At 37.9% G+C, this 26,286-nt stretch overlaps 2 protein-coding genes across 2 annotated transcripts; one reads left to right on the top strand and one right to left on the bottom strand.

The window, feature by feature from the left end:
* Positions 1-1,609: 1,609 nt before the first annotated feature.
* ERMARD (ER membrane associated RNA degradation) lies at positions 1,610-17,290 on the bottom strand. The gene is made up of 18 exons (XM_057406975.1): positions 17,197-17,290; positions 16,711-16,879; positions 15,377-15,516; positions 14,764-14,865; positions 14,194-14,283; positions 13,004-13,101; positions 12,284-12,420; positions 10,313-10,427; positions 9,690-9,792; positions 9,220-9,249; positions 8,630-8,698; positions 8,157-8,327; positions 7,199-7,282; positions 6,331-6,410; positions 5,392-5,520; positions 3,715-3,924; positions 2,674-2,787; positions 1,610-2,019 (listed from the first exon to the last, which is right to left on the bottom strand). The coding sequence occupies exons 2-18, from the start codon at positions 16,877-16,879 to the stop codon at positions 1,860-1,862; spliced, it is 2,001 nt and encodes a 666-aa protein (XP_057262958.1). The 5' UTR covers positions 17,197-17,290; the 3' UTR covers positions 1,610-1,859.
* A 1,022-nt stretch (positions 17,291-18,312) lies between these two features.
* DYNLT2 (dynein light chain Tctex-type 2) lies at positions 18,313-25,835 on the top strand. The gene is made up of 4 exons (XM_057406974.1): positions 18,313-18,384; positions 22,550-22,753; positions 24,182-24,340; positions 25,672-25,835. The coding sequence occupies exons 1-4, from the start codon at positions 18,352-18,354 to the stop codon at positions 25,780-25,782; spliced, it is 507 nt and encodes a 168-aa protein (XP_057262957.1). The 5' UTR covers positions 18,313-18,351; the 3' UTR covers positions 25,783-25,835.
* The last annotated feature ends 451 nt before the right edge of the window (positions 25,836-26,286 follow it).

Below are 26,286 nucleotides of genomic sequence, written 5' to 3'. Positions count from 1 at the left end.
TTAAGTCAGAATAAATCGGATTGTCTCAGCCTGCTCCAGATTTGTTCAAGAGATGGTAGAAGCATTCCCATCAGAGAGCTTCAAAGGTAGGAAAACAAACTGGAAAAGCATCATTGACAAAATTGCCAGGTCCATCACATTTCTTACTGCAGATTTAAAGCAGCAAATCCCATCCATGGCGCTAATTAATAAAAGAGAAACTATCAAGGTGCTCCATCTTAAGTAAAAGCATATGAAGAGAACAACATGCAAGATCATTTTAGCAAAGTTTACATATAGGACAACTTATATTGCTGAAAATATACATCTGTGGTCTATAAGGTGCTTTTCAGTACATAAATATACATCCAAAAGGAGAGAGCAGGTCAGCTGTTAATGTACTTTTAAACCATGACTCTGTGTTTGGATTTCTTGATCTCTTTCCTACAATAAATATGTAAAACTTAAATAAATTTTTTGCCTTACAACATTTACCACCATCAAAGCAAGTGTCGTCATAAATGTCCCTACCAACCTACACTTAGCAGATGTTAACATGTCTGAGCAGTCAATGGGTACAAAATAAGCTTTCAAAAATATAATGAGGATTTGCCAACTCAGACTTTAAAAAGAGCTGAAATTTCAGACTGTTGCTCATACGCTGCGTTTAATTCATTATTCTCTATTCCTAGTTTTTATCTTTCTTAGCTAGTTCACACTTCTTCACATCATATATTTCCACAGTAACAGAAAAAAACTCATGGAAAGTGACAATAGTTGATTCCAAATACACATAATACGTTGCAAAATTAACATAAAGGAAGCAATATGATTTTCTCCATCTCCCACACCAAATAAACCAAACTAGTAATTCTCTCACTGTAATTTCCAGTCAAGAAACACTGCAAAGAATCTTATTAAAAAGTAACTTGAATCTGTGATCCTTTGTATAGCCAAACATTCTCCAGACATTACCCTCTGGTTTTACTCTCCTCAGGAGAAAGCAAATGGATAGAGATCGGGGATCTTTCGTGAATCTGTTCTTCAACTGCTGCATTCCTCTGAAATTCTACTCTTTGGAGATGAGAAAGGGGAAGAATTTATTTTGAAAAAACAAGTTATTCAAATTGATGTTGTGTGCAACAAGACGGTAACTTTTTGAACCATAATACATTTGTGACTGTGACTACGTACAAGTGCTCATTTATTCTGAAGGAGATTATTTACTAACTAACTAGATATTTATTGGGGAAGAGCAGATGAAATTAAAGAAACACATATTGTGCAAAAGTTATTCCACCCTGTCTCCTTTAAATCCTAGTACATCAACAGCTGGTTACTACGTTATCAGCCCTACCTCAGTGCAAGATCCGATTCTGTTTTGAACTAACAAGCAGCACAGCTGCCAATGAACACTACCTTCTGCTAAATGTTCATCATTTCTTAACCTGTTTGCCAGTGTCTAACATAATTTCCAGTATATTTTAAAGTAAAAAATTACTTTTTGCATTTAAAATTTTCCAGAGCTTTGATTCACACCCTCTTCTTCAATATTTTCAGTTGAAAAATACAATAACAATAGAAAATGACAAGAAAACAACCAAACAACAAAAGTCCAAGCTACAAAACACATAAAGTAGAACTTGCATCATCCTGATTTAGTTCAGTAAATCTTTATCACTGGATTTAGCAAACAGTCTGTTCTTCAGAAGCTTGATCATAACAACTCCAGTCTCAACAGTCACCTTCAAATAAAAAGAGTAAATTTTGCATCCAAACTTTGACAGTGACTCATGATGTCTGACTTTGAATTAGACTCATCAAACTTGAGGACTCCATAATTTTTAAGATATAACAATGTCCAAATAACTTTAAAGCCATTATGTAGCTAGCTGCATTAACATTAGCTTTCTGTCACTGATTCTCTTGATTTTTATCAAAGTCTTGTTTGTAAGCTCCAGGGTTTCATCCCACTTGTTTTTGTCGGGGCTGGTGTATGTCACCAAGTTCTCAGTATACTGCAACACTGACTTCAAAAACCTACAAGAAATAAGACAAAAGAATAAAAACTCAAGAAAGGATTTAAAAGGAAAAATAAAATAAAGAAAACTATCTCAATGCCTAATGGAAAGCGGCTAATGTTTCCAAATTTCCAAATCCCCCTCAGGATGGTGAATACATTAAAGATTTCTTCTACTTCTAGAAGAGAACCACTCCCTCATTCCCACAGTACCAAGTCATAATTTTCAGAACTGCAACTGAACACTGCCATAGAAAGAATGCAGTGATAAAATGTGTAATAGAATTTTCCCCAAGTGGCTTCCTTTCCTTTCTCAGCAAATGTTTCACAAAGCCTATGGCATCCAACCAGCTGTGAATTGACACACAAGGACTAAAAAATTTTAAATATGGCTTTTATATATTAAAATATTTTTTTTGAGTGATTTTTCTCTATCTATACTAAGGAAGAGTCTAGTAAAAATTAAAAATGTGAATAACTGCACCATATATTTTCAGTTATTTTAGTTCTTGAGTGAACATTGTCTGAGGTATGATGATGACTATAATGACAAGAAGGTTGATAATGTACTTAAAGTCATGCTGTTCCTTTTCTTTCTCTACATAATTTGTATTACAGATCAAAAAGGAATGTGTAAAATTTCCTGTTTTCATAAAGTAAACTTATATACTCACTTTAGATACTGCTGATAATCTGAAGGATTCTTCTTACAAACCAAGTGAATGTTGACTAGTTCCAGAGTCATCAACACTAAGATGAGCCGCAACACTGGAGACAAAAATTTAATGCTAGAAATAAGAAAAATATTTTAAAATAAACAAACTAACTCCAAACTAAATACAATTCATTACTATAATAAATTCTTCTGCTTCCATCCTAAGTAGCTGGATAATGTGGGAGACAAGGGGGGAGACGACTACGAAAAGTCCTTCTGTAAAAAGCAGAGCAAATATCAATACTATAATTAAAGACTATAAATGATGAAGCCTCAAAAAGAGGAAAAAAAAAGAGTAACACATATAGTTAAGATTCCAAAGGAAACCTCACCAGCACCTATTAATCCACAGATAACAAAGTGGAAGTCAACTGATGCGCAAATATGTACCACAAGTTGTCAGTTTAAGCTATGCTTCTTAAATAAGATGTTTAACACTTTTAGGAACATAACCTGACCAAGAACACAATATTAACGATTTTCCCAGTTTTTAAAGTAGATTCATAAATCCCTGAAAAATACTTCTGAATAGGAACAAAATTAATGGAATACTAAAAAAACTCGTATCTATAAAGATGCTGACCCAGGCATAAAGATAAAAAGCAGAAATAAAGTAGGCATGGTCTTGAAAGCAGTTTAACCTATTACATTCAGATAAAATTTGAATGGCATTTATATGCTTAAATAGGAAAAACTAGCAACTGAAGAATTACACTGTAGCATTTATACTTTTATTTGAAAACTTATAATTTACAGTAAAATAATCTAGCAATGCTAAAAACATCCACGAATTATTCTCCAATCTGAGATTTTGGTTTCATCTCAGTACTACTACAAAACAGACATCTGGGTTGACACTTTACTCTGAAATGGTTAACAAGAGCACATAAGCACCGTTGACGTTAAACTTCTAAGACAAAGCACTGAAAGCTAGCAACAGCAGCAAGCAGCCACTTTCTCATAAACCTAACCACGAAGTAAAGAAAAACCAACAGCCAACCTGCTCAACATTCGTAGATAGTTATGCCTCTGCCGAGAACGTAGAGTCTTGCTCACCCACTGTTTGTATCTCAACTCTGTGCTGGCAATAACTTGTTCCGACACTTGATGGCACTGTGTGCTTATTTTACGGAGTACCACCAGTATTTCCAGAACAGGTCTCGGAGAATAAAGTGTGCAAATACGTGTATCACAGAGTTCAGTCAACAGCCTCCAAAACAGGAAGGAATTGTTAATTTCAATCTTTTGTTAGCTGGATTTAACATGAGGTACATTTCAGATTCGGTGTGGTTTGATTAGTCATGTTTTAACTCAGAAAACCCGCAATCAGGTTACTGCTACCTCATGACTGAAAAAACACAAGTATCTGTATCTATTAGTAGGGGTAGTGATTGTGTTCTCTATCGCTTTACTTAATATTAAATACACAACTTCTGGTGATAAATACGTTTCCCATTTCAGATCAAAGAAATATGACCACAGTAAACAAAACTGCCTGGCTGAAATGATATACTGAACACATCAAATCGCAGTAGGGTCGTTGGGGTTGAAGCCTCCCACCATAATTCAATTCACAATGAATTAACATCTACCATAATAAAACTCATTCAAACAAATGGCATTAATTAGTCCTCCCATTAGTGTGTGGTCTTTCTTTTGTGAAGAACAAGAAGCAGATTTCACATTTCGCAAAATGCAGGTGGTGGAGCTATTGTTTTAATCAACACCACACCAGAATATGCTTTGTTGAAGCACTCAATTATCTTTCTGCTGTCATATTCTGATCTGCTAACCTAATGTGTCACACGTCACTTTAAATACTCTGTTCTTAAAGAAATGTCTCTTAATCTCCCTCATGATCAAATTATCTCTGAGACAGCAAAACATTAATGACTAAAAGTGATAAAGGGAGAAAACTCTATAAACAGTTTAATACTTTAGTAATTGGGCTTCTTTTTCGTAAATAAAGTGCAGAACGGTAGATAGAAAACAGAAGGCACACATGCTATGTTACGTAAAGTAACAGATAAAGTCTTCCTTGCACTATCCTATCCATGCCTAACAGGTTTGATTAGGAGGAGTTTTGTTCCAATCTATTTATTCAGTCACAGGCCTCTTAAGACTTCTGTAAGAGTGACAACTAAAAGTGTTTTGATCATTATTCCAAGTCAGATATAATTGGAACTAACATACCTCCAAGTCTGACAAGAGTATAACAAGATATCTTCTATTTCAGAATCTTGATACTAAAGCATGTAAGAATAGAATTATGTAGCTACATACTATTTTAAATGCCACACACAGCTGTGACACCAAGTACATTAAAATCGATTTCCGATGCAGTTTTAGCACACAAAACAGAGTAAAACCAACTAAATATAGTCAGTATATAAATATTTAAGGCATATTGCTTCCCCAGTCTGGAAGAACAATGGTCATTTTTCTCATGCAGATTTCCAAGTAAAATCTCTACTGTAATGATGTCCCAAATCTACAATTTTCATTTTGAAGATGATGCTCAGCTGCATTCTGAAAACATTCAGATTAAATCAGCAGCAACATGCAGTATTTCAAGCACTATTCTAAAAAAAGTCAATGAGTAACTCAGGTTTGAGAGCACTTGTGTTGGGATGTGTGGAGAAGCTGACAGTGGGAATCAGTACGATGTGAAACTCACCTCTCTGTTAGGACATTATTGATTGGATCATCTGAACTACAGCAATTCTGGGGCATGTATTCTTGCAACTGAGATAGAATTTCAGATATTATAAAAATTAAAGCACTAGCCTCTGTATTTCCTTCCAATCTTAAAAAAAAAAGAAAAAAAATAATTTGAGATTATAAAACTGTAGTACTCATTATTTCTCAAATGGCATAGATCAAAATGCAGATTCTGGGGACAGAGTTATATTCAGTACCCACTCTCTGATATTGTGATTCTTTTCCCTCTACCTTATGAGCATGATTTTGTTTCTCCAAATATATCCAACTTTTTTTCAGTCTCAGCATTCTTTTGAAGCCCTCAGCCCTCTTAACACTCCATTCATCAAAATCCTGCAGCATATTGAGTATGTGGTAGACACACTGAATTTTCTTCTCTCAGCTATAAACAAATATAATTTCCTCCAGTGATATTACTCTTGACTTCCTCTTTTTCAAATAAGAAGAGAATATTAAATTCCTTTTATGAGTAATACCTCATGTAAAGTCTTTCACTGATGAGGTTACCAAGTCCTTTTCAGAATCGGCAATTGTTTTCTGTTTTACATCTGGCACACCTTTTTTTTTTTAAATTGTGAAACTTAAGTTTTAGTTTCACTTCCTAAGAGACTCCTCAGCATCTTTTCAGAAATAGAATATGGACTCACTAACACCTTTGTATGTTTCAGATGTCTTCTCATTTCCTTCAAGATAGCATACTGTTGATTGTATAGTATCTGTACTGATGCGTATAGCACGGCTTAAGCTAAAAAGAGCAAAGGGGTCTTCTCACAACCCCTGTGGTATCTATTACCTTCCTAGTAAAGTATTTGAAGAGACATTTCACCATCTCAAATCCCATTCTTCATCACTACCTTGACAATTATCTTTTTTTTTTGTTTTTGCATATACATACCCTTTAATTGTCTGAACATGCTCTTCAGGCACTGTTGGCAATTCAGGCCATAAGTGAATGCTCTTCATACATTCCAGTACCTTAAAAATATATCATGAAAAATGTTATGTAAAGTATAGCCTTTGACAGCCAGGACAATATATTTTATTTTCCTTAGTGGCATTTTTAGAAAAAAACGCAACAGGCAGTAAGGTACTTGCTCAGTAGTCATAACTGTGTAAACTGACATCACTTGTTAAGGATCATGTTAGGTCAAAATGTCTTGATGTACACTTTTATGCTAAAACATCATCTGAATAAACTGATTACTACTGCTTCTTCCCATAGATTTTGTAAAATTCAGTTTGAATGCTGTCAAAAATTAAAAGCACAAAGTATGCTTACTGCAATCTCAATTCACTAGAGGAATATATTCAAGCAGTTCAATAACTCATAGAGTGATCGGCAGAGAACCGTCACATCACTTGAAAGCAGATTTTGCTCCAGTGACAGAATCTTAATCAGCTGGCTTTCACACACTAAAAACATTAGTCATAGCATAATCCAAGATGACCAGCAACATTACCAAACAGAGTGCTCTTGATATAAGAAAGCACAAGGAAATTAAGAAAACTACAGAACAGCAAATATTCAGGCAAGAATAAAACTATTCAGTGATCTATACACAAACACAGCATCAATTGCATCCACAGTAGTGTGCTTAATTACATTTCATTTTAGCAACTGTAAATTCTGAAAGATAACATTACAAAAAATATGTAAGATTTTAACTTGTTGCTAGAATCAAAGCAAGAAGACAACAACTGGACCATTCTTAAGGATTAGAAATTTTAAGGACTGAAATGCTTTCACAGTTGGAAGTACATACCTGTTTCTTGAGTCGGGAAATTGGATGAAATCGAGAACAGTAGCAACTTGCACACTTCATCAGTGGTTTTATGACCATGTGTTCCTGATTTACAAAATCACACACAATACACAAAGGTTTCTTTAAACTGTCCTAATCATACACAGACCATGGTCTATATTTAATTTTATGCAAGCCACCTATAGTACTGAAGTCAATAAAGACTTCCAAATGTCTGAGGGCTGAAAGCAGTAATCAGCACAGTGAGTGTTTAAAGCTTAATTTCTTTGACACATTTTAACTATGAAACCTGACAGCAGCTGACAGAAAAGCAACCAAGTACTCCTCTAATCAGCAGCATGCAATATATCTTGTTACACTAACAAGAGCTGCAACTAATAAATGGAAGATTTATCTCACAGGTTGGTGTATGATATTGGTGTATTTCACTGGGGTGAAAATATATAATAATTGCTAATGTTCAGAAACATGCACTGCTAGACAAAAGGTGTTCACAAATTCAGAGCATGTAGATCGATACAAATCACACCTCCATGCCATTATATAGTGTCTCTGAGACAAAAAAAATCTCAAATATTACATACCTCCATGGCTGAGCTACAGCTGTTCTAAAAAACTTCCAGATAATTCAGCATATGAACAGGCTAGGTATTGATACAATTTCACAAATAAAATTAAGTGGAATCACTAAAACTTTTGGATCAACCATACGAATCAGGAGTGTTTAAGCAAACAAATTAGGCTACAGTGAGAAAAGGTAATCTTTAGGAAAACTGCCTGTACTTATTTCACTACAAAACTAGAAAAAAAAACATACTTTCATAATCTTTATGTGGAGGAATACCTCATTTCCATGAAAAATTGCTGTCAGGAAAGATTCAGTCATAAGATATTCTGAAATTGACTTGGCATCCAAAGCAAATGAAAAAAAAATCTTCTGAGAACATATTGATCCTACCTTAAAAGCAAACATATCCTCATCTGAGAATCTGCAGAGAAGAGTAATTGCAAATGCAACTATCTGATTAGCTACTTCTCTGGGAAATGCTTCTAGATTGATCTCTCCATGGCTTAAACGATCTCTTATACGTGGACCCTCCTGGTGGCTCAAGAAATCCCAAAGAAATTCCTGTAGAAACACCAAGTGTATAGAACTCTATTCCATGTGTATTCAAACTGAATACATTCAGTATATAAAATACCTCTGAAAGGTAAGTATGCGATCATGTCTATAGGAAAGGAGCATTTAGATAGAGAAAACAATGCAAAATATACTTGTATTAAAAAAAAAAAGGGGGGGGAAGAAAAACCCAACAAAACCAAACAAAAAACCTCCAACCAACCAACCAATAATAAAAAAACAAAACCAAAACCAACCGAAACCCCAACCAAACAACAAAAAAGCAAAGCATAAACTTTTAAAATACTTGCCATGGCCGGCTCCTCAAGAACTGCGGGGAGCTGGTTGACTTCTTCATTATCCAAATGCTTTGCTAGCATCTAGAAAAAGTGTAATTTGAATAGAAGCCTATTACTGAAAGCCAAACACTCAAAGAGGAAACACCAAGTTAACTGGTTTCCCTAATTTTAAGGAACTATTTCCACCACACAAGAACCAAGTTGCCTAATTATTAGTGACAGATTATTTGAGATAAATCAAGATAGTTGTAAAATTGAAGATTTCTGCTTGCAGTGCTTATTTACATTTATTTTGAGTAACTGAAATTAGGAAACATGACAGAATGTTTCTGCGAGATGAAGAAATTAAAGATAAAAATATTCAGAAGAAATTAAACTAACTCTGTTTATTAAAATTTCTATTATTTTTGGTATCATCTGGAAATTTCAGATTTTACATGTTTTCTGTCCATCGTCTTCTGTTTGGGAAAAAAAATTAGAAATAATGTCTTATGCAACACAAGAAAGTGCCTTCTGCTCTCCAGTAATGGGAAACATACATGTGCTTAAATTCTGACATTGATCTATATTGAGAAAAAAAAATAAAAAAACTTCACACATACCTCATCGAAAGTGGTGTAGAGAGCAGAAGACTGGAATAAAAGACAGTATTATTTGATTTTCAAATGAAAACAATTAACTAGACACGTATACCAAGCTTATATTTGTTCATTTGCATGAGATACCAAAAGTACATGAATTGCAAATAAATTAAATTACAAAAGGGACTTCTGGATTTTGTGCCAAGTTTCTTAAAATATATGTAACATGATCTACTTTCCATCCTAAATTACTTTTTATGAACACTAACCTTCAAGTGCCTTTTCAGACCTCTTTTACTGGTAGATACTTTTACAAAAACCATAAGAGGCATTCATGAACTCCACTGGAAACTTGTAAATAATGTTCCACAACTTACTGAAAAAATTTTGGGGGAGAATCTGTAAATGTTTAGACATTATACTTCTAGACTATCTATTTTGCATATATTTTTAAGCACTGAAACAAAATTGACTTTAGACAGAAATTTTACCTCAGCTGTTAGCAATCGATTTGGACATTTATTGGTTGTAGTGAAAAGCAATCTAAGTCCAACTTCCAGCTGAGGAAGTAAGAGAATCACACAGTCAGCATACCTGAAAAAATAACAGACATAGCCAAAGAGGTTTTCCTCCCTTATAAATACAATCCTAATGGAAATTAAAGCCATCTCAGGCTTATACTCTCAGGCCAAACAACCCAGACCAGTACTTTATAAACAAACAATAAATGACAAGCTGTGCCCAAGAGAATCTGACCACCAAATTCAAGCCAGCTCAGAGATGAGAATAACTTACAAGAAAGTGGAGCATGAGTGAGGAAAACAAAATGTTAACAATTGAAGATTTGTCTCCACTTGTTTTGTAAAATTCCAGGTTTTTGCTACATCTGCTGTAGTTCTTTTTAGGTTTCAAATATAGTTTATAATCCTAATTGACATAAAATAAAGTCTACAAACTTTCTGAGACCACCACAATGCATAACTAGATATTGTTAAGCAACAGATTTAGCAAAAAGCTCTGCTATCTAAAAATGCTGCTATTATTCTTTAAATATAGAATATATTATTTTTACATTCTATTAAAAAGAAAACACCAAAACAACCAAACCTGTTACCTGCTTTGCTTGAAAGCTGTTAAAGCAGCCATCCAAAATGGTATCATTGTTTTTAATACAAAACTGGACAGGTTTACTAGCTCTTCAGCTATGGAAACTGCTTCATGATTAAGATCTGCAAGTTAGCAAACCAACATTGAAAAACTACATACAATCTATGGTTTACTAATTAATTCTTAGTATTTCACTGAAAATGTAAGATAATCTCAGCATTTGTAAAGGGAGACTTGAAAGCTACCCAGTTTATTTTAACTATGCAAGTACAAGGGTAGTCACATTTCAGATGAGGATCTGAGTTTATAAGATTGCATTTTTAGCGATAATGTAGAATTACAGAGTAAAACTAGTTAAAAAGTCATGGCTGCTTTTTACTGACATTAAAAGACTACACAGCAACTGGACGAAGCTTGTGTTAAATTACTTGTTCTCTACCTACTTCAAATACTTTTTAAAAGTGCAATATGTATTAATCATTTTAATTCAGCCAGAATCAGTACAGTAGTACGAACATTTGAACATGAACATTGTTCCTACTTTACCAATTTTCTGTGCTGGCATAACAAATTCACACTTTGCACTTCAATATAACGTAATATAATGAAACTCACACGAATGCACATTTTAAATATCTTATCCAAAAGAAAGCTTAAAATGGCAACTGCAACTTTATTACAGTAGGTGCTGTTTCAAAGCATATCAACAGCTGTAGGACTTATACTACATGATGACTGGAATGTTATCAGATCGATTTGGTTCCCAAAAGCCCTATCTCAGTTGTGTGAGCAGACAGGCCACTGGTAAATCAATGACATAGCACAAACTGTGTCATGACAATCACTGACACCAAGATTCCTCATATGCTCTTACTGGTTTAAAAATAGTAGGAATAAACCAAAAAAGGTCAGTAGCCAGAGAGGTGAGATCTTAATCTGACACTTCAATTTCTTCCCTGAAAAAAACATCAGTATACTGAAGATGTGTCACCATTCTTTACTCTGTTTCACCACTACCTTCCCAGTAAAATGCAGGGCACTCCTGCTGGGACCCTTGCAGCTAGAACCCACTGATTTTGGAAAGAATTAGATTTTATAAAGGCAAATTAGATGACTGTTACATGAAAAAGACTCTCATCACCAAAAACCTGGAATATACAGTTGAAGTCTTTCAAAAGCAGTAACGCTACACATTTCAAATTGTTACAATTATTTTAGAATGTAGTATTTTTTTATTCAATAGTCAGTGGAACTGCCTACATATTAAAAAAGTTTCACAGAATCATAGAATAGTTGGGGCTGGAAAGGACCTTAAGATCATCTAGTTCCAAGCCCCCTGCCATGGGCAAGGACACCTCACACTAAACCATGTCACTCAAGGCTCCTTCCAACCTGGCCTTGAACACCGCCAGGGATGGAGCATTCACAACTTCCTTGGCAACCCATTCCAGTGCCTCAGCACCCTTACAGTAAAAAACTTCCTCCTTATATCCAATCTAAACTTCCTCTGTTTAAGTTTTAACCCGTTACCCCTTGTCCTATCGCTCCAGTCCCTAATGAAAAGTCCATCCCCAGCATCCCTATAGGCCCCCTTCAGATACTGGAAAGCTGTTATGAGGTCTCCATGCAGCCTTCTCTTCTCCAGGCTGGACAGCCCCAACTTTCTCAGTCTGTCTTCATATGGGAGGTGCTCCAGTCCCCTGATCATCCTCATGGCCCTCCTCTGGACTTGCTCCAACAGCTCCATGTCCTTTCTATGCTAAGGACACCAGAACTGCACAATACTCTAAGTGAGGTCTGAAGAGAGCAGAATACTACTTGTATGACTACTCATCTTATGCCAGTGTATATAGGTAGAGGTATCTTTAACATTCAATCTTAGGACAGAGAAAAATGCATTATTTTCAACTGTACTTTTGGAAAATGAAAGAATAGCAAATATAGTATGACAAAAACTTGCTAATGGTTCAATACTTGCCTGGAAATATATCAAGCTCCTCTAAGCTAACGAAGATCACATAAGGTCGATGTACTAAAATGCATTTATTTTGTAGAAGATACGTCTGTAACAACTGACCCAATCCTGCAGTTAAAAAAAGCAGCATAGCACAATATCTAGGGAGAATACCATAATATATTAGAAAAGCCTATAAAACTGAATCTTTTATAAAGAATCAACATTTCTGGGTTGAGGATAAAGTTTGGGGTTTTCTTTTTATCTTTCAAAGGCCATCCAAAACCTGGGTTCCCCATCTCTTTTGAGTAGGGGCCGTTAATACAACTGCATTCACAAACATGATAAAACTATGCAGAATTAGGAATAAAGCATCACTGTATTCTATGCTGGTTGACTGTTGCTCCTCCTCTCCCATTCCTCTGCCTTTCATTCTGAGTTATGCCTGACTGCTCCAACAGACAATGAACTAGGTTTCAATAAAAGACTTTCAGCTTTCTTGTTTTTCCTGTTAATAAAAAATACACTGGACCTAAAACTGACCAACTTTATAACAGCTGAAGTATTCTATGGAAATCTCTCCTCAAATGAAGCAGCAGCAGCAACGGAAAAGAGTCAGGATGCTGCCAGAGGCCTTAGGACTTTTTTTTTCTTTTTCAGTACAAGCAGTACGTTTTCCTAATGGCTTTTTGAGCACTCTCAAGTCTGACTGGTAAGAAAATAAGGTTCTTTTTGGTGACTTACTTTGCAGGAATTTCTTTTGGGGATGCAAACCCATGCCACAAAACATTACGAAGATTCAGACCATATGGAGATCCAATGAATACCCTTAGTACGTTCATCTGATTAAAAAAGCAAAGTAGTTACTGCATGAAGAAATCTGTTATTTATCACCTGCCTCTTTCCCTCACAGAAAATTTCAGAAGTTACTGAGAAACTACAATGTCTACTGTCAAGATAACTGGCCACAGCTTGTCACAGTAACAGCAACTCTTTACTTGCAATTCCCAGTGTTCTCTGAAAGACAATCTTTCAGCTTAATTGTACATGCTACCGAATATAACACAGGAAGAACAAAACTAATTATTAGACATTCCAAACAGTTATTGCACAAAAACAAATAAGATCAAGGTTAGGTCTTACTTCTTGTAGTGTAAATCCACTACAATTTAACACAAATTAACAAAAATACAGAATTTGTGTTCAAAGCTGTATCCTTAGATCACTATCAATCAAAAAGGGAAATTTTATTTTCTAACTGTAAGAATTGACCTATTCCACATTCTATCGAAATTTAATAAATAATCCTTATAACAATAATAGAGTGGCTAACAATAAAAGCTTCGACAGTTCATATTCAATATTTTGTCCTAACAAAGAATTTACGTTTGCAAAACTGTATGCGAAAGACCATCTACTCTGCTTACACAGGCTGTAAATTCAATATTTTATTCTTATTATTATGCTTTTGCACATGAGGATGAAGAAACTAATTTCCTCTATTTCAAAAAATTTTAGTGTTGTAAACCTTACAAAGCATCTTACTACAGTGATGGTGAAGGGGAACACAGCTTGTCAGAAACAGTGCAAGATGTGTATTTTAAAGCTATGCAACTCAGAAAGAGGCAGACAACTCTGCAGCATGCTCACCTCCTTGACAGATACGTGACATTTTACACACACAGGGTTTTTTCATGTAGAAAAGCAAGAAAGAACTTATTATCTTGGCTATAAAATATTTCAAATTACAATAGTCACTATTTTTCCCATATATCCCCAGACTGTAACCTATATAAAATGAAAGTTTTTCCAATATTTTACAGAATTTGTAAACTCATCTTCAGTGAAAGCAAAGGCTGTTCTTGGAAATCTGCCATTTGGCAAGAAGAAAACCAGTTCAACACTTATTACTCATTTCAAAACTATGCACTTACTACAGCTTGTCCAAAGACAACTGCAAGCTGCTCAGAAGCAAGCAAGTCTCTTAGAAGGAAAGGGCAATCTTTACCAATCAGTAAATACACCTATTAAAAAATAAAACAAACAAACAAAAGCAAATCAGATAACATAAGTAATTCAGTATACTTCTCTGTATTTCAAATACACAACTTGACTACTTCACCCATGCTACATGCTGCTGCCTTGCCTCACAGAAGTTACTACACCATCAGATCTTCTGTGAAAGGTATGCTGCTCCCTGTTTCACTTAAGTAAGTTGGCTCAATAAGGACCCACCATACATACACTGATTGAGCAAACTTTGCTCTTTTTAAATCAAACTCACACAAGCAACTCTAACAGCACAGGTAAAGGAGTCCCAGATGTTTCCATTAGCAAAACTGGATCCAGAAAGTAACATGTGTCCAACTTAAAATGCAACTGGGCTACTAGTGTACTACCATAGTACAGTGTCACCTCACTTTCTCAACATGCAATTAAATGTAAGAGCTTACTCTCTTCTTGTAAACCCAAACCTGGGACAGGCTTCTCATGCTGGCACTTACATCACCCAAGGCTCGTTCCAGGCATGATGTTAGCTTCATTAATCCAAGAGCAACTTCTGTAGTTTGTGTATATTGTAGAACATCAAATATTTCAAGAAATAACTGTATGATGGGGAAGAGGAAGAATGCTGTGTTAAACAGTCAGAAGGAACAATCAAATGGTCAAAAGCGTAGAGAAAATTAAATATTCCTCTGTTATAGTTGCTATATAAATGTAGAAAGAAAACCATCCCAACAACATGAAAATGTAGATGCCTGGAAAGAAACTTCCCCAGAGAACCTCTTGTATTTTCGGTCACAATGCATCTAGTGCCTTACATCTATGAAAATTATCAACAATAATTTTAAATGGTAAAACTTGGTACTAAACACAGATTATTAGAAAAATAAATTCCTACCATCTTAGGTTAGAATAGGCCTAGCACCTCATGTTCTCTGATTTAAAACCTAATTAGAAAGTCAGGAAAATTAGAAGCAAGTATGTATAAAGAATGACAATCAGTTACAAATTCTAAGTATTTTTGTACATTGATATCTCTTCTGTGTTCTGAAATTAAACTTCCCCAAAGGGTTCATATACCAAAATACAAATTGTAAACAGAAATAGCCATACCTCTGTGCAGTTTGTCCAGTGGAACCACAATGCATACTGAATTACAAATTGCTCCTTGGTCAGAGATTTGAAGTGCAAATAAACAGATTCACATACAGGTCCTAATGATCGTATACTTTTGATATAATCCACACTTTGATCTTAAATTGAAAAACAGAAGGTGATTAGAGTACCAAACCTGCCAAAGATCCAATATTTTAAAACTCACAGGGAGTAAAACCTTGTGTGCATATTTATGACAAAGAATTTTACCCAAACTATTTTAGCACAATTAATACAATACAATTTACTATCCAAAATAGATAAGATACAGAAAAGTGTAGTGTGCAACCAGGTAAGATCAAGTACCTTCACCAAAAAAGCAAACCAAAACCAAACCAACTGAAACCCAAAACACCACCAAAAAAAACAACCAACCAAAAACCAAACAAAAAAAAACCCACCACAACAAAACAAAAAACCCCAAAACTTAATGGAAGAGGGTTATTACGTTCTGATTTTGTTGAAATGGGAAGAACCTACTAGTGCACATAAATTCCACATCAAGATGGAAGCTAGTGCAGGCTCAGAGGGATCAGTCAACTTGCACCACCTATACCCTTTAAAGAGTGCAGATGGATATGATACCTTACAGAGTGGTATCAACTGCTCCTCTTTGGTGGGACATTTTTATAGGAAAAGAAATTCTTCTGATTTACTGAAAGATACTGCTTGAGGCAGAAGTATGTATCATTTCTGGAAATAAGTAATAGAGGTTGTATGATGCAATTTGGCAAATTAAAATTCAGTTAGTTCATCAGGGCATAAATACTTTTGATTAAAACAATTAACAGACTAATTATAAATGTTCTACAAACAGAAGGAGAACCAGAAGTACAGAAGCTTGTACTTCTGGACAAGCTAAAGTTGGGGAAACAAAAAAGAGCCTAAGCAATAGCAGGAATACTGATGGCACCAGCGTGTTTTAGATTTACTGAAAAAAAAAAAAGGAAAAAAGATATAAAGAACACAGAAGAAAGCAATGACAAGGCAGGAGAGAAGCAGAACTGAACCCTTCATGAACTGAACCCTTTATGTACAGGCACAAGAAGTTGAGAACCAAGATGAATGAGAAAGCAAAGGAGCAGCTACTTATGTAGCACAGATTACATGAATCTTTGGAGCCAGCAATAACCAAATACCAAATGTGGATGAAAAATTTAAAGCTGCTTGTAGATATGAACTGTATGTATTCTAATCTGCAGCAAATCTAATGCTGTACTGTGATAAAATGTTATAACCAAGCTAGGATTGCTATGAACTGTACTGAGATTCTGCATTCATGTATCACCAACCTGATTCAAGGTAACACACATGCTCTGTAACAGCTTGCCAACGTACTTCGCCATTTTCAGATAAAATATTATTAATATCATAGGTGTCTTTCTTCTCAAATCCAACTTTGCAAATCAGATAATGCACAGGTAGAGAAAGACATGTAGTGACTGAGTCTGACAACGCCATCTACAACACACACACACAGAAAAATAAAGAGCCTTTGCAATTAAGAAAGTATATGAAACAAAATTATCATTAAAGCATACCCGTAAGCACAGACATACATATACCAATACAGCATCTGTATGCAAGCTGTTAAGGTTAACAATGCAACTTGCATCTGTGCATATAATGAAAGGAACTCTGAGCAGAACCACCTTGTGGAAAATTGAGGGGAAGAGCTGCTCTACTTGCATAACACCAGGATGGTATGTTTCTGAATGTCTGATCTACTGAACTGATACCAAGATAGACTGAAGCAAAAGATCCCAGTTTACATATACCTGTTCTGTATAGTTTCTGAGTTTGCAGAGAAAATTATGCTACTTCAAGTAAAACCAAGACCTTCAGTCGTTATGAATAGCAAAATCAGTGGGGGAAAAGAGGGAGGGGAGAGAGGAAAATGACGTGAATTCTACATGAACTGGTAGAACAACCTAAACATAAATGTTATTTGCACATTAGTCTAAACAGAAAGACGGATAGAGAAGTACACATTTAAATTAAAGAATTTGCAAAGATAGAAATACTTATGCTAAAAAGGAGGAAAACCCTTCTGATTTGGTAAAAAAAAAAACAACAAAAAAACCCCCACCAAAACCTAATTAAACTCATTAATTAAACAGAAAAAATAGACAGAAATGGTTTGAAAATGAAGTATCACAACGAATATAAAAAGACCCCATTAAACTTTTTTTTTTCCCTCTTTAATTAGGTGGTGGAATTGACCCTCATGACAGTACACGATTTCTGAATTCACGGCGTTAAGGAGACACTATAGATATACGTGGGTAACAGCACAGAGTAGGTATGACAGCTCGTACCAGGAACTGACATTGGCTGCCATCAGGAGTATCCTATCTACTACTGAAAAAAAAATACCTATAACGTTCACACAACATATAATTCAGCTCTCCGCCCTACTCTGAGCCCCGCTCCCCATTTCACTGTCAAAGACAGGATGCAAAACATGATCACCGCCGCCCTTTACTGCCTAGAACAGACCCGATACGGAGCAGGCAGCTGCCATTTGCAGGGAGCGTGACCAAGCCCCGGTTCCACCTGCGGCTGACACGCCCCTCCCGCAGCACCCGCACGTTCCCCAGGCCGGCAGCAATCCGGGGCCGAAAGCCCCCGAGCCGCCCTCTCCCGCTCACAGAGCTCACCCCGCCATAGCGCTGTTACCTCCGCTACTGCTTGACGCTACCGCTCTACGTCACGACGCAGGGCTAGCGCGCGGCGTCACGCCTGGCTCGCGCGGGAAGTGCCCCGCCTTGGCAGAGGGTTGGCCCACGCTGCGGCGGACGCAGGTGGGTGTATTTGGCGGCACGTCGGCGGGAGCGGGAGGAGAGAAGAGAGGAAAGGCGAGGCGAGGCGGCGTAGGTCTTCGCTTTGCCTCCCCTCGGGGGAAGCGGCGCTGTTTGCCGCAAGGACCAGAGATGGGCTCCAAGGCTCAGAAGCTCGACGTTCCGGTGCGACAGGGCTTACAGGGCTTGGTGGATAAAAGCAGCATGAGCGGCCGCCTGGCAGCCCCGGCGGGTTAAGCCGCTGGCGGCTGCGGTATACCAGCTGTGTGGGAAGGGAAACGGGTGTGAGGGCAGCGGTAACGGCCTCAACGGCCGGACCGCGCGCCCGTCGTGTGGCCCGAGCGCGGGCTGGGTGTGCTGCGGTGGCTCGTGTCCTCCCGGTCCGTTGTGGTGCTCTGTGAGGCAGGGGCGCTGGCTTGGCCTGGAGCGCTTCAGCTGCCGGTGGAAGGAGGGAGTGATGGGGCTTGGGCCCTTAGGAGGGCCGATGCAGTGGGAGAATGTGGGGCTTGGTGTGTGCTTAAAAGGTGAGTGTGATCTTGTTCAAACTTGTACCAGAAATGCTACTGCCATCTGGTTTATACCAGGTTTGGGATAGCTTGTCCCCTTTCCACTTGGTCAAATGGCATGTTCATGTCAACCTTGCAGTTGCCATGCTGCCTCATGCATTGGCAGGCAAAGTTATTAAAAGCTTGTGAAGGTAAAAAGAAGGCAAGAGTGAGCCTCCCTTTAGTGGTGCAGTCTTTCCAGCTTAGGGTGGTACTTTAGGTTCTCTAGTTTAGGAAGTGTGCCCTCTTTTGAAGAAATAACCAAGAACTATTTCTTTCATTATAAAGCAACTGATAGTTAAAACAGACTTGTCACCAAGCGGCATTTCTTTCAAATAACAAAAGCTTTGTTACCTTGGTATGCTTATTTCTGTGTGTCCAAGGTTAAGCCTATCTAGTAGCATACAGTTACATAAGAACAGGATTTTGTACAATCATAGAATCATAGAATAGTTAGGGTCGGAAAGGACCTTAAAATCATCTAGTTCCAACCCCCCTGCCATGGGCAGGGACACCTCACACTAAACCATGCCACTCAAGGCTCTGTCCAGCCTGGCCTTGAACACTGCCAGGGGTGGAGCACTCACAACCTCCCTGGGCAACCCATTCCAGTGTCTCATCACCCTTACAGTAAAGAACTTCTTCCTAATACCCAATCTAAACTTACCCTGTTTAATATTTAACCCATTACCCCTTGTCCTGTCACTACAGCCCCTAATGAAGAGTCCCTCTCCAGCATCATTGTAGGCCCCCTTCAGATACTGGAAGGCTGCTATGAGGTCTCCACGCAACCTTCTCTTCTCCAGGCTGAACAGCCCCAACTTTCTCAGCCTATCCTCATACAGGAGGTGTTCCAGCCTCCTGATCATCCTCATGGTCCTCCTCTGGACTTGTTCCAACAGTTCCATGTCCTTTTTATGTTGAGGACACCAGAACTACAGACAGTACTCCAAGTGAGGTCTCAGGAGAGCAGAATAGAGGGGCAGGATCACCTTCTTTGACCTGCTGGTCACACTCCTTTTGATGCAGCCCAGGATATGGTTGGCTTTCTGGGCTGCGAGCTCACACTGAAGCCAGCTCATGTTCATTTTCTCATCGACCAACACCCCCCAAGTCTTTCTCCACAGAAATCTGAATCTCTTCTCTGCCCAACCTGTAGCTGTGCCTGGGATTGCTCCAACCCAGGTGTAGGACCTTGCACTTGGCATGGTTAAACTTCATGAGGTTGGCATCTGTCCACCTCACAAGTGTGTCAAGGTCCCTCTGGATGGCATTCCTTCCCTCCAGCATATCAACCGAACCACACAGCTTGGTGTCATCGGCAAACTTCCTGAGGGCACTTTCAATCCCACTCTCCATGTCACTGACAAAGATGTTGAAAAGACTGGTTCCAACACTGATCCCTGAGGGACACCACTCGTTACTGGTCTCCAGCTGGACATTGAGCCATTGACCACAACTCTTTGCGTGCAGCCATCCAGCCAGTTCTTTATCCACTGAGCGGTCCATCCATCAGATTGATGTCTCTCCAATTTAGAGACAAGGATGTTGTGCAGGACAGTGTCGAACGCTTTGCACAAGTCCAGGTAGATGACATCAACTGCTCTACCCCTGTCCATCAGTTCCATAGCCCCATCATAGAAGGCCACCAAATTGGTCAGGCAGGATTTCCCCTTAGTGAAGCTATGTTGGCTGTCACCAAGCACCCTGTTGTTTTTCATGTGCCTTAGCATGCCTTCCAGGAGAATCTGCTCCAAGATTTTGCCAGGCACAGAGGTGAGATTGACTGGTCTGTAGTTCCCTGGGTCATCCATTTTCCCCTTCTTGAAAATGGGGGTTTTATTTCCCTTTTTCCAGTTGTCAGGAACTTCACCTGACTGTCATGATTTTTCAAATATGATGGACAGTGTCAAATGTAAATCCTTTCACAAGGGATGCAAATATATAGAAAGGTAATCGTTATGTTGTGCTGAAACTTTGAATCACCATATTGTGAAATAAAGAGGTAAGTTTATTTACAAGCCATTTGTGTAGAGGTATCAGTAATGTTTTTGGTTGTCTCTAATAAATTGCTTCTTGCACATGAGCAAATGATTAGGAAGACTCTTATCACTAATAGTAGCAGTTAAACTTGTAAGTAACAGCATTGTTAGAAGTAATGTGCTATAGACATGAATTTTCTTCTGTCTGTACTGGTACAACCTGAAGGTGTTGTGACTTATGCTGAACCATGTTAGCAAAGAATTGCCGTTTGCATTGCGACGTTTTTCACAGGTTCATTTCCACTGACATGGATTGGGATGCTCATTTGAGCAGCTCAGCTGGCAAACTTGAGGTGGTTTTTATTCTGTTAGGATGAGCAAGTAGGAGTTGTAGTCTTTGTAGATCTGAGTTTCAGTTAGAGGATAACAAGTATGCACAACCTAAGTGCATATGTGTTTGTTCCTTGCATTTTTAGTGTAGTGTAAGTACTATTTGGAGTTTGCATTGTTGGCATGGTATCAACAAACACCTGCAGCCAGTATGGCAGCCCTAGTGCAATATCCCTAGTTTTCAACAGCTATCTAATGGTAAGGAACTAAAGGACAGATGTAGGTAATGTCCACAGTGTTGACAGGGTACATGACAGCATGTATGTGATCTCATAGAGAAGAAACTGCATTGCTTCCCTTATTCTCAAACTCCTCTGACTGAAGGGCTTGTGAGCCCCTGAGCAGTGAATCTTTTCACCAGACTCTTATATTATCCATAAGTGTATGATTGTTTTATTATACGTCTTAGTGTAAGCGTTACACTGTGATATTTTATCACCTTTGTGCTCTTTTCTGCTCTTCTGAAAAGGAACTGATGATTTTCTCTCACCTAAGTTCCAGCTGTAGTCAGGTAATGGAGCGAGAGACTGAAGAGTTAGCAGAACTTGAAAGCAGTTAGTTGGGAGGCAGAAGGTATGGAAGACCACAGTCTGTAGCATCTGTTGTGATCTCATAGGTTCCATGTGCTTTCCTCTCCTGTTTTGTTATCCTTTTACAGTTCTGTTTTAAGCCAGCCGTGGAGGACAGGAGGTGACAACTTTTGTGTGCATCATCAGACTTGCAGCTTGCATTCACAGAGCGCCAAATTTTATTATGTTTGTTGAAGAGAATGATCATATACAAGCTGAATGGGAAGAAAACATGGCTCTTCAGAGTTCTGATGACAAATAAAAAGAACTGCTCTGTTTTTTAAGTTCCAAGCAATTACAAAGCTCACAAATTGGAGCATAATTCCCTCCCCCCTTTATTTTTATTAATGAGAAATTAAATCATTAAAACAGGACGCATTTGTTTGGTAGCTTCATAAGGAATGAGGACAAGAATGAAATTACATAGTAAATTAATTGAGCATATGTTTTGTGTAGCCTTTTTGAATGAAAATCTAGAAGTTGTGGTTTACAGTTTTGGACACATGTTAATGTCTATGTGGTTCTACTTTGGAAGTGGAGTGGATTCAGAGTGCTAGTATGATGTGTCTGATTGAGTTTAAATTCAAACTTAATTTGGGTTTTGGTTAAGAAGAAGTCAAATTTAGGCAGAAATTAACTACTGTTCTCTTTTTTTCAGTCAAAACAGTAGTGTCAAAACAGCCAGAAGGTGATACCCATTTTCTAGCTTTTCTGCTTTGTCACATGTTCCTAGACAAATTGTGGTGCTTTTTTCCTCTTAACTGTAAATCATAAAGTATTATTTAAAATGTTACATGCTAAAATATTGACATGTGAAGTAGATTTTTTTTATTATTTTTCACAGGTGAAAGGAAAAAGGGCACAGTCTTATTATGAAGTTTCAGGTCTGGCTCCAGTGGAAGAAGAGCAAGCTAGTGATCCAGCAAAATCTAAGCTAGCATCCAAAGCTAATAAGGCAAAGATAAGATATGCTAATACTTACAGGCTGGATCCGTACAATAGAGTTCAGGATTACTTAGTAAGAAACAAAGCTCAAGCAGTACTAATGGTATAGTATTTAATTTAATTATCTGATTTTATTGCAAAAGTAGTGTGTTTTGCAAAGACTATATTAATGGACGGTGTAAGTTGCATAATCTTAGACGTATGATAAATCTGCAGACTTTGGGTTTTTGCACACAAATGTAGAATGAATGCACTCTGTTTTGCTAAGTGCAGGTGGCCCTCTGCAAGGTCACCACGGTGTGAGCACATGCTATTAAGATGGAGCTGAAGCTTCTTAAACTCTTAGCCATTTCTAAATCAAATTGAGCTGTAGCAAAGTTAAGAGTACACTAATCTGCATCGAGCTATCAAAAGATCCTCACCTTGAATTTGTGGGATTGTACTCCTTCAATTAGTTATACTACTGTCACATGACCACAAAATATACTTGGTGTCCTTGACAGTCTGACTGCCGTGTACAAAAATTAAGCGACAATGAAGGAGAACAATCTGTTATAGAACCATCATAGAACGGTTTGGGTTGGAAGGGACCTTAAAGATCATCCAGTCCCAACTCTCCTGCTATGGGCAAGGACACTTTCCACTAGACCAGGCTGCCATATCCTGCCTGCCCTTGAACACTTCTAGTGATGGGGCATCCACATCTTCTCCAGAAAACCTCTTTCCGTGTCTCACCACCCTCATTGTAAAAAATTTCTTCCTTATATCCAATCTCAAGCTACCCTCTTTCAGGTTAAAACCATTGTTCCTTGTCCAGTCACTGGAGGTGCAGGTGCAAAGTCTTCTCTATCCTCCTTATAAGGCCCATTTATATATTGAAAGGATACATTAAGAGGGGCCTGAGCGAGGTTTGTGACAATTTTGTTTTGAGCAGGAGGCTGGCCTAAGTACCTCCAGGGAACCCTTCCACCCTATGTCCTTCTAGGAGCCTACAAAAATTGCTGTGAAATTCTGTTTAGCTTCAGCCTTCTGCCTTTTCATGAGTAAAAGAGAAAAACAGAAATGTGGCAAACACAAAGATGTTCCTCCCTGCTGAAGCTCCAGGTTGTCCTTGGTTGTTCACCACACTGGTGGCGGAGGACAACATAATATCTTGAGATATGTAGCTGTTAGTGATAACTTAAATAGATAAACCGAACTCCTGTAATTCTGCTGTCTGGAAGACATACCTCGGATATTTGGAATAGGTATTTGTAGTGCTGTTTTCCAGTGAACCAAGTTCAACTAATGGAAAATACACTCCTGTTTGATAAATAGAAATTGGCTGGCTGTGTTTGTCACTTTCAAGAAATAGGTAAAACATTTAAGAGTAAAAATAGTGCAGCCTTTGCTGTTTGAGAGCACTGTCTATATTGATTGTTGTACTCATTAGTTCTTCTAATGCTCTTGTAACAGAAATGACTCTAAAAGTTCTTCAGCAAAAGACTACCAGGATGAAAAACTTAAGATTTTTCAAAATTGTTTTTGATAGAGTAAACTTCAACAAGACAAATATGATGGAGCTTCTAGTCTCACCTTGTGTGCTTCGATCTCAGAAGAAATATTAAAGGCTGTGAAGGAATTGAACTTTGATCGCTATAAATATGTGGTATCAGTACTAATTGTGGAAAAGGCAAATCAGGCAATGGAAGTGAGCAAACATATTACTCATACTACCTCTTGCAAACTGAAAATAATTTTTAGAATTGTTGTTAACTCCTAGGCATTCATCCACATTCAGCAGCTTTATTAGTTCGAGGTGGTCTTGGAGCCTTTGGGTTCTTTATGTGGAGCAGTAGGCCGGGGGACAGTTGAAAGTGCTGCTGCAGTTCTGCTTAACCCTTGTGGAAGGTGTAATCTGAGACTGGCAACAGTGGTAAGCAGCCCATGCTGCTCTTCCCCATCAAGCAGTTATTTCCACTGTGTGCTGTGCCAGTGGAATTGCACAACTGCAGTGAATTTCTTTTTTCAGTGTGTTTTGATCTCCACTTGGGTTGTCACGTTCAGCACAAAATGCTGTGTGGCTGCAGCTTGAGGTGATATGGAAAGGAAGGGGTGACAAAGAAAGGGATAGGAACTGTTTCAACTGTAGCTGCCACCAGACATGCTCCTGGAACTATAAATTGACATTAGTGATCTGAACTTGGCACACCCAAAAGAAAAGTATACTAGATATTCCTATGTTTGTATATAAATGTGCATGTATTGCAAGCTCCTGCTGACATTCGGAACACCTTTAGGTATCTTGCTGAGTTTCAGAGCACTTTTATTTAGGAGTGTTTTGACATCAGCTCTTGAACCTGATGAAACCTGATGAGACTATACGTGGTTTTAGTGGGTTACAAGAAACAGTCTCCTAAGGGTTGTCATCTTCAGTACCAAAGCCAGTCGGGGGGAGGGCTGCTTTTTCAACAAGCCAGCAGCATTAGGACAAGAGGACCTACCCACTTTTCTGGTACTGTCTCATGGCATGCTGCCCTGAAGTTGTCCTTTGACTGAGGAGCTGTAGGATAGGTTCAAGTTGTTTTGTTTGTTTTTTGTGTTTTTTTTCTCCCAAGGATGTGTTTATTCCAGAAGCCAATTCACACCTTTTAGCTTTGAAAACAGTTTCATCAAAAAAGCTGAGAGCCCAGTGAATGGTCTGAGATGGACTGCAGTAAGCTGGAGGTGGAAGAGTGGGAGAAGTGACTTCTTTGTTACATGTTCCGCAAACTGATGTCTATTTACCTGGCTTTTGAAGGGGTGCTGTTACAGTACGCTAAAGTACCAACAAGAGAACATGAGAGAATTGAAGTTTTGGTGTAGAGATTTTTGGATCTTTTGGGGTGTGAGCGAGAATATGTATTTTAACATTGAATAGGACCTGTTTATTCTGTGATTTTGCAGTTACTACTTGTCTATAATGCTGTGTGTTCTATAGAGACATACAAAATCTGTGCAGTATAGAGTTTCACAAATAACTTTTTCTTTTCTTTCCCTTAGGTTGCCAGCAGATGGGTCTGGGATGTTCAGAGAGACACTTGGGTTTCAGTTGAATATGAAACTAACACATTTTTTGCACTGGCTTTGGTAGTGGCTTGTTATTACGAGTAATACTCTAAAAGCCACACCTGGTTTTGGTATATTAAAAATTTTCCAGAATGTCATTATTTTAGCACTAGTTTTTTGCCCTAGTGCTCTTAGTTTGTTGAAATTGACATACAGTTGAGATAATTTTGCTCATTTTTCTGTGTTAAAAAAAACACAACCCAACAAATGAAAGAAAAAGTTTTGAAATGTGTATTATTCTGTACCTATGAGCTTCAACTGCTGGAATGCTCTGCTGTGGAAGTTGAAGCAGCTTGGTAGCTGCTTGGAGACCAAACTTTGCCAGATTTTTAATGTTGCTTGTCTGTTGCATGCCTAGGATTGATAATGAAAGTTTACAATAAATGGCAGGTATTGCTATTCTTAAAAACATTCTCCTTGTAAAAAAAAGCCCAGCGTTCAGTCTTTTCCTACTTGTACCTATGGTAAAATGCCAGTCTGTGTAGAAGCCTGGCCAGGAGGGCAGGTATGCTTCGCACCCAAAAAATTTATGGACATTTCCAGTCGTTT

Source organism: Pezoporus wallicus, unplaced genomic scaffold (genome assembly GCF_028554395.1).
Source record: "Pezoporus wallicus isolate ANWC-B61680 ecotype Strahan unplaced genomic scaffold, APGP_CSIRO_Pwel_v1 scaffold_6362, whole genome shotgun sequence".
NCBI classification, from domain to species: Eukaryota; Metazoa; Chordata; class Aves; order Psittaciformes; family Psittacidae; genus Pezoporus; species Pezoporus wallicus.
This window is presented reverse-complemented; position numbering and strand designations above follow the sequence as displayed.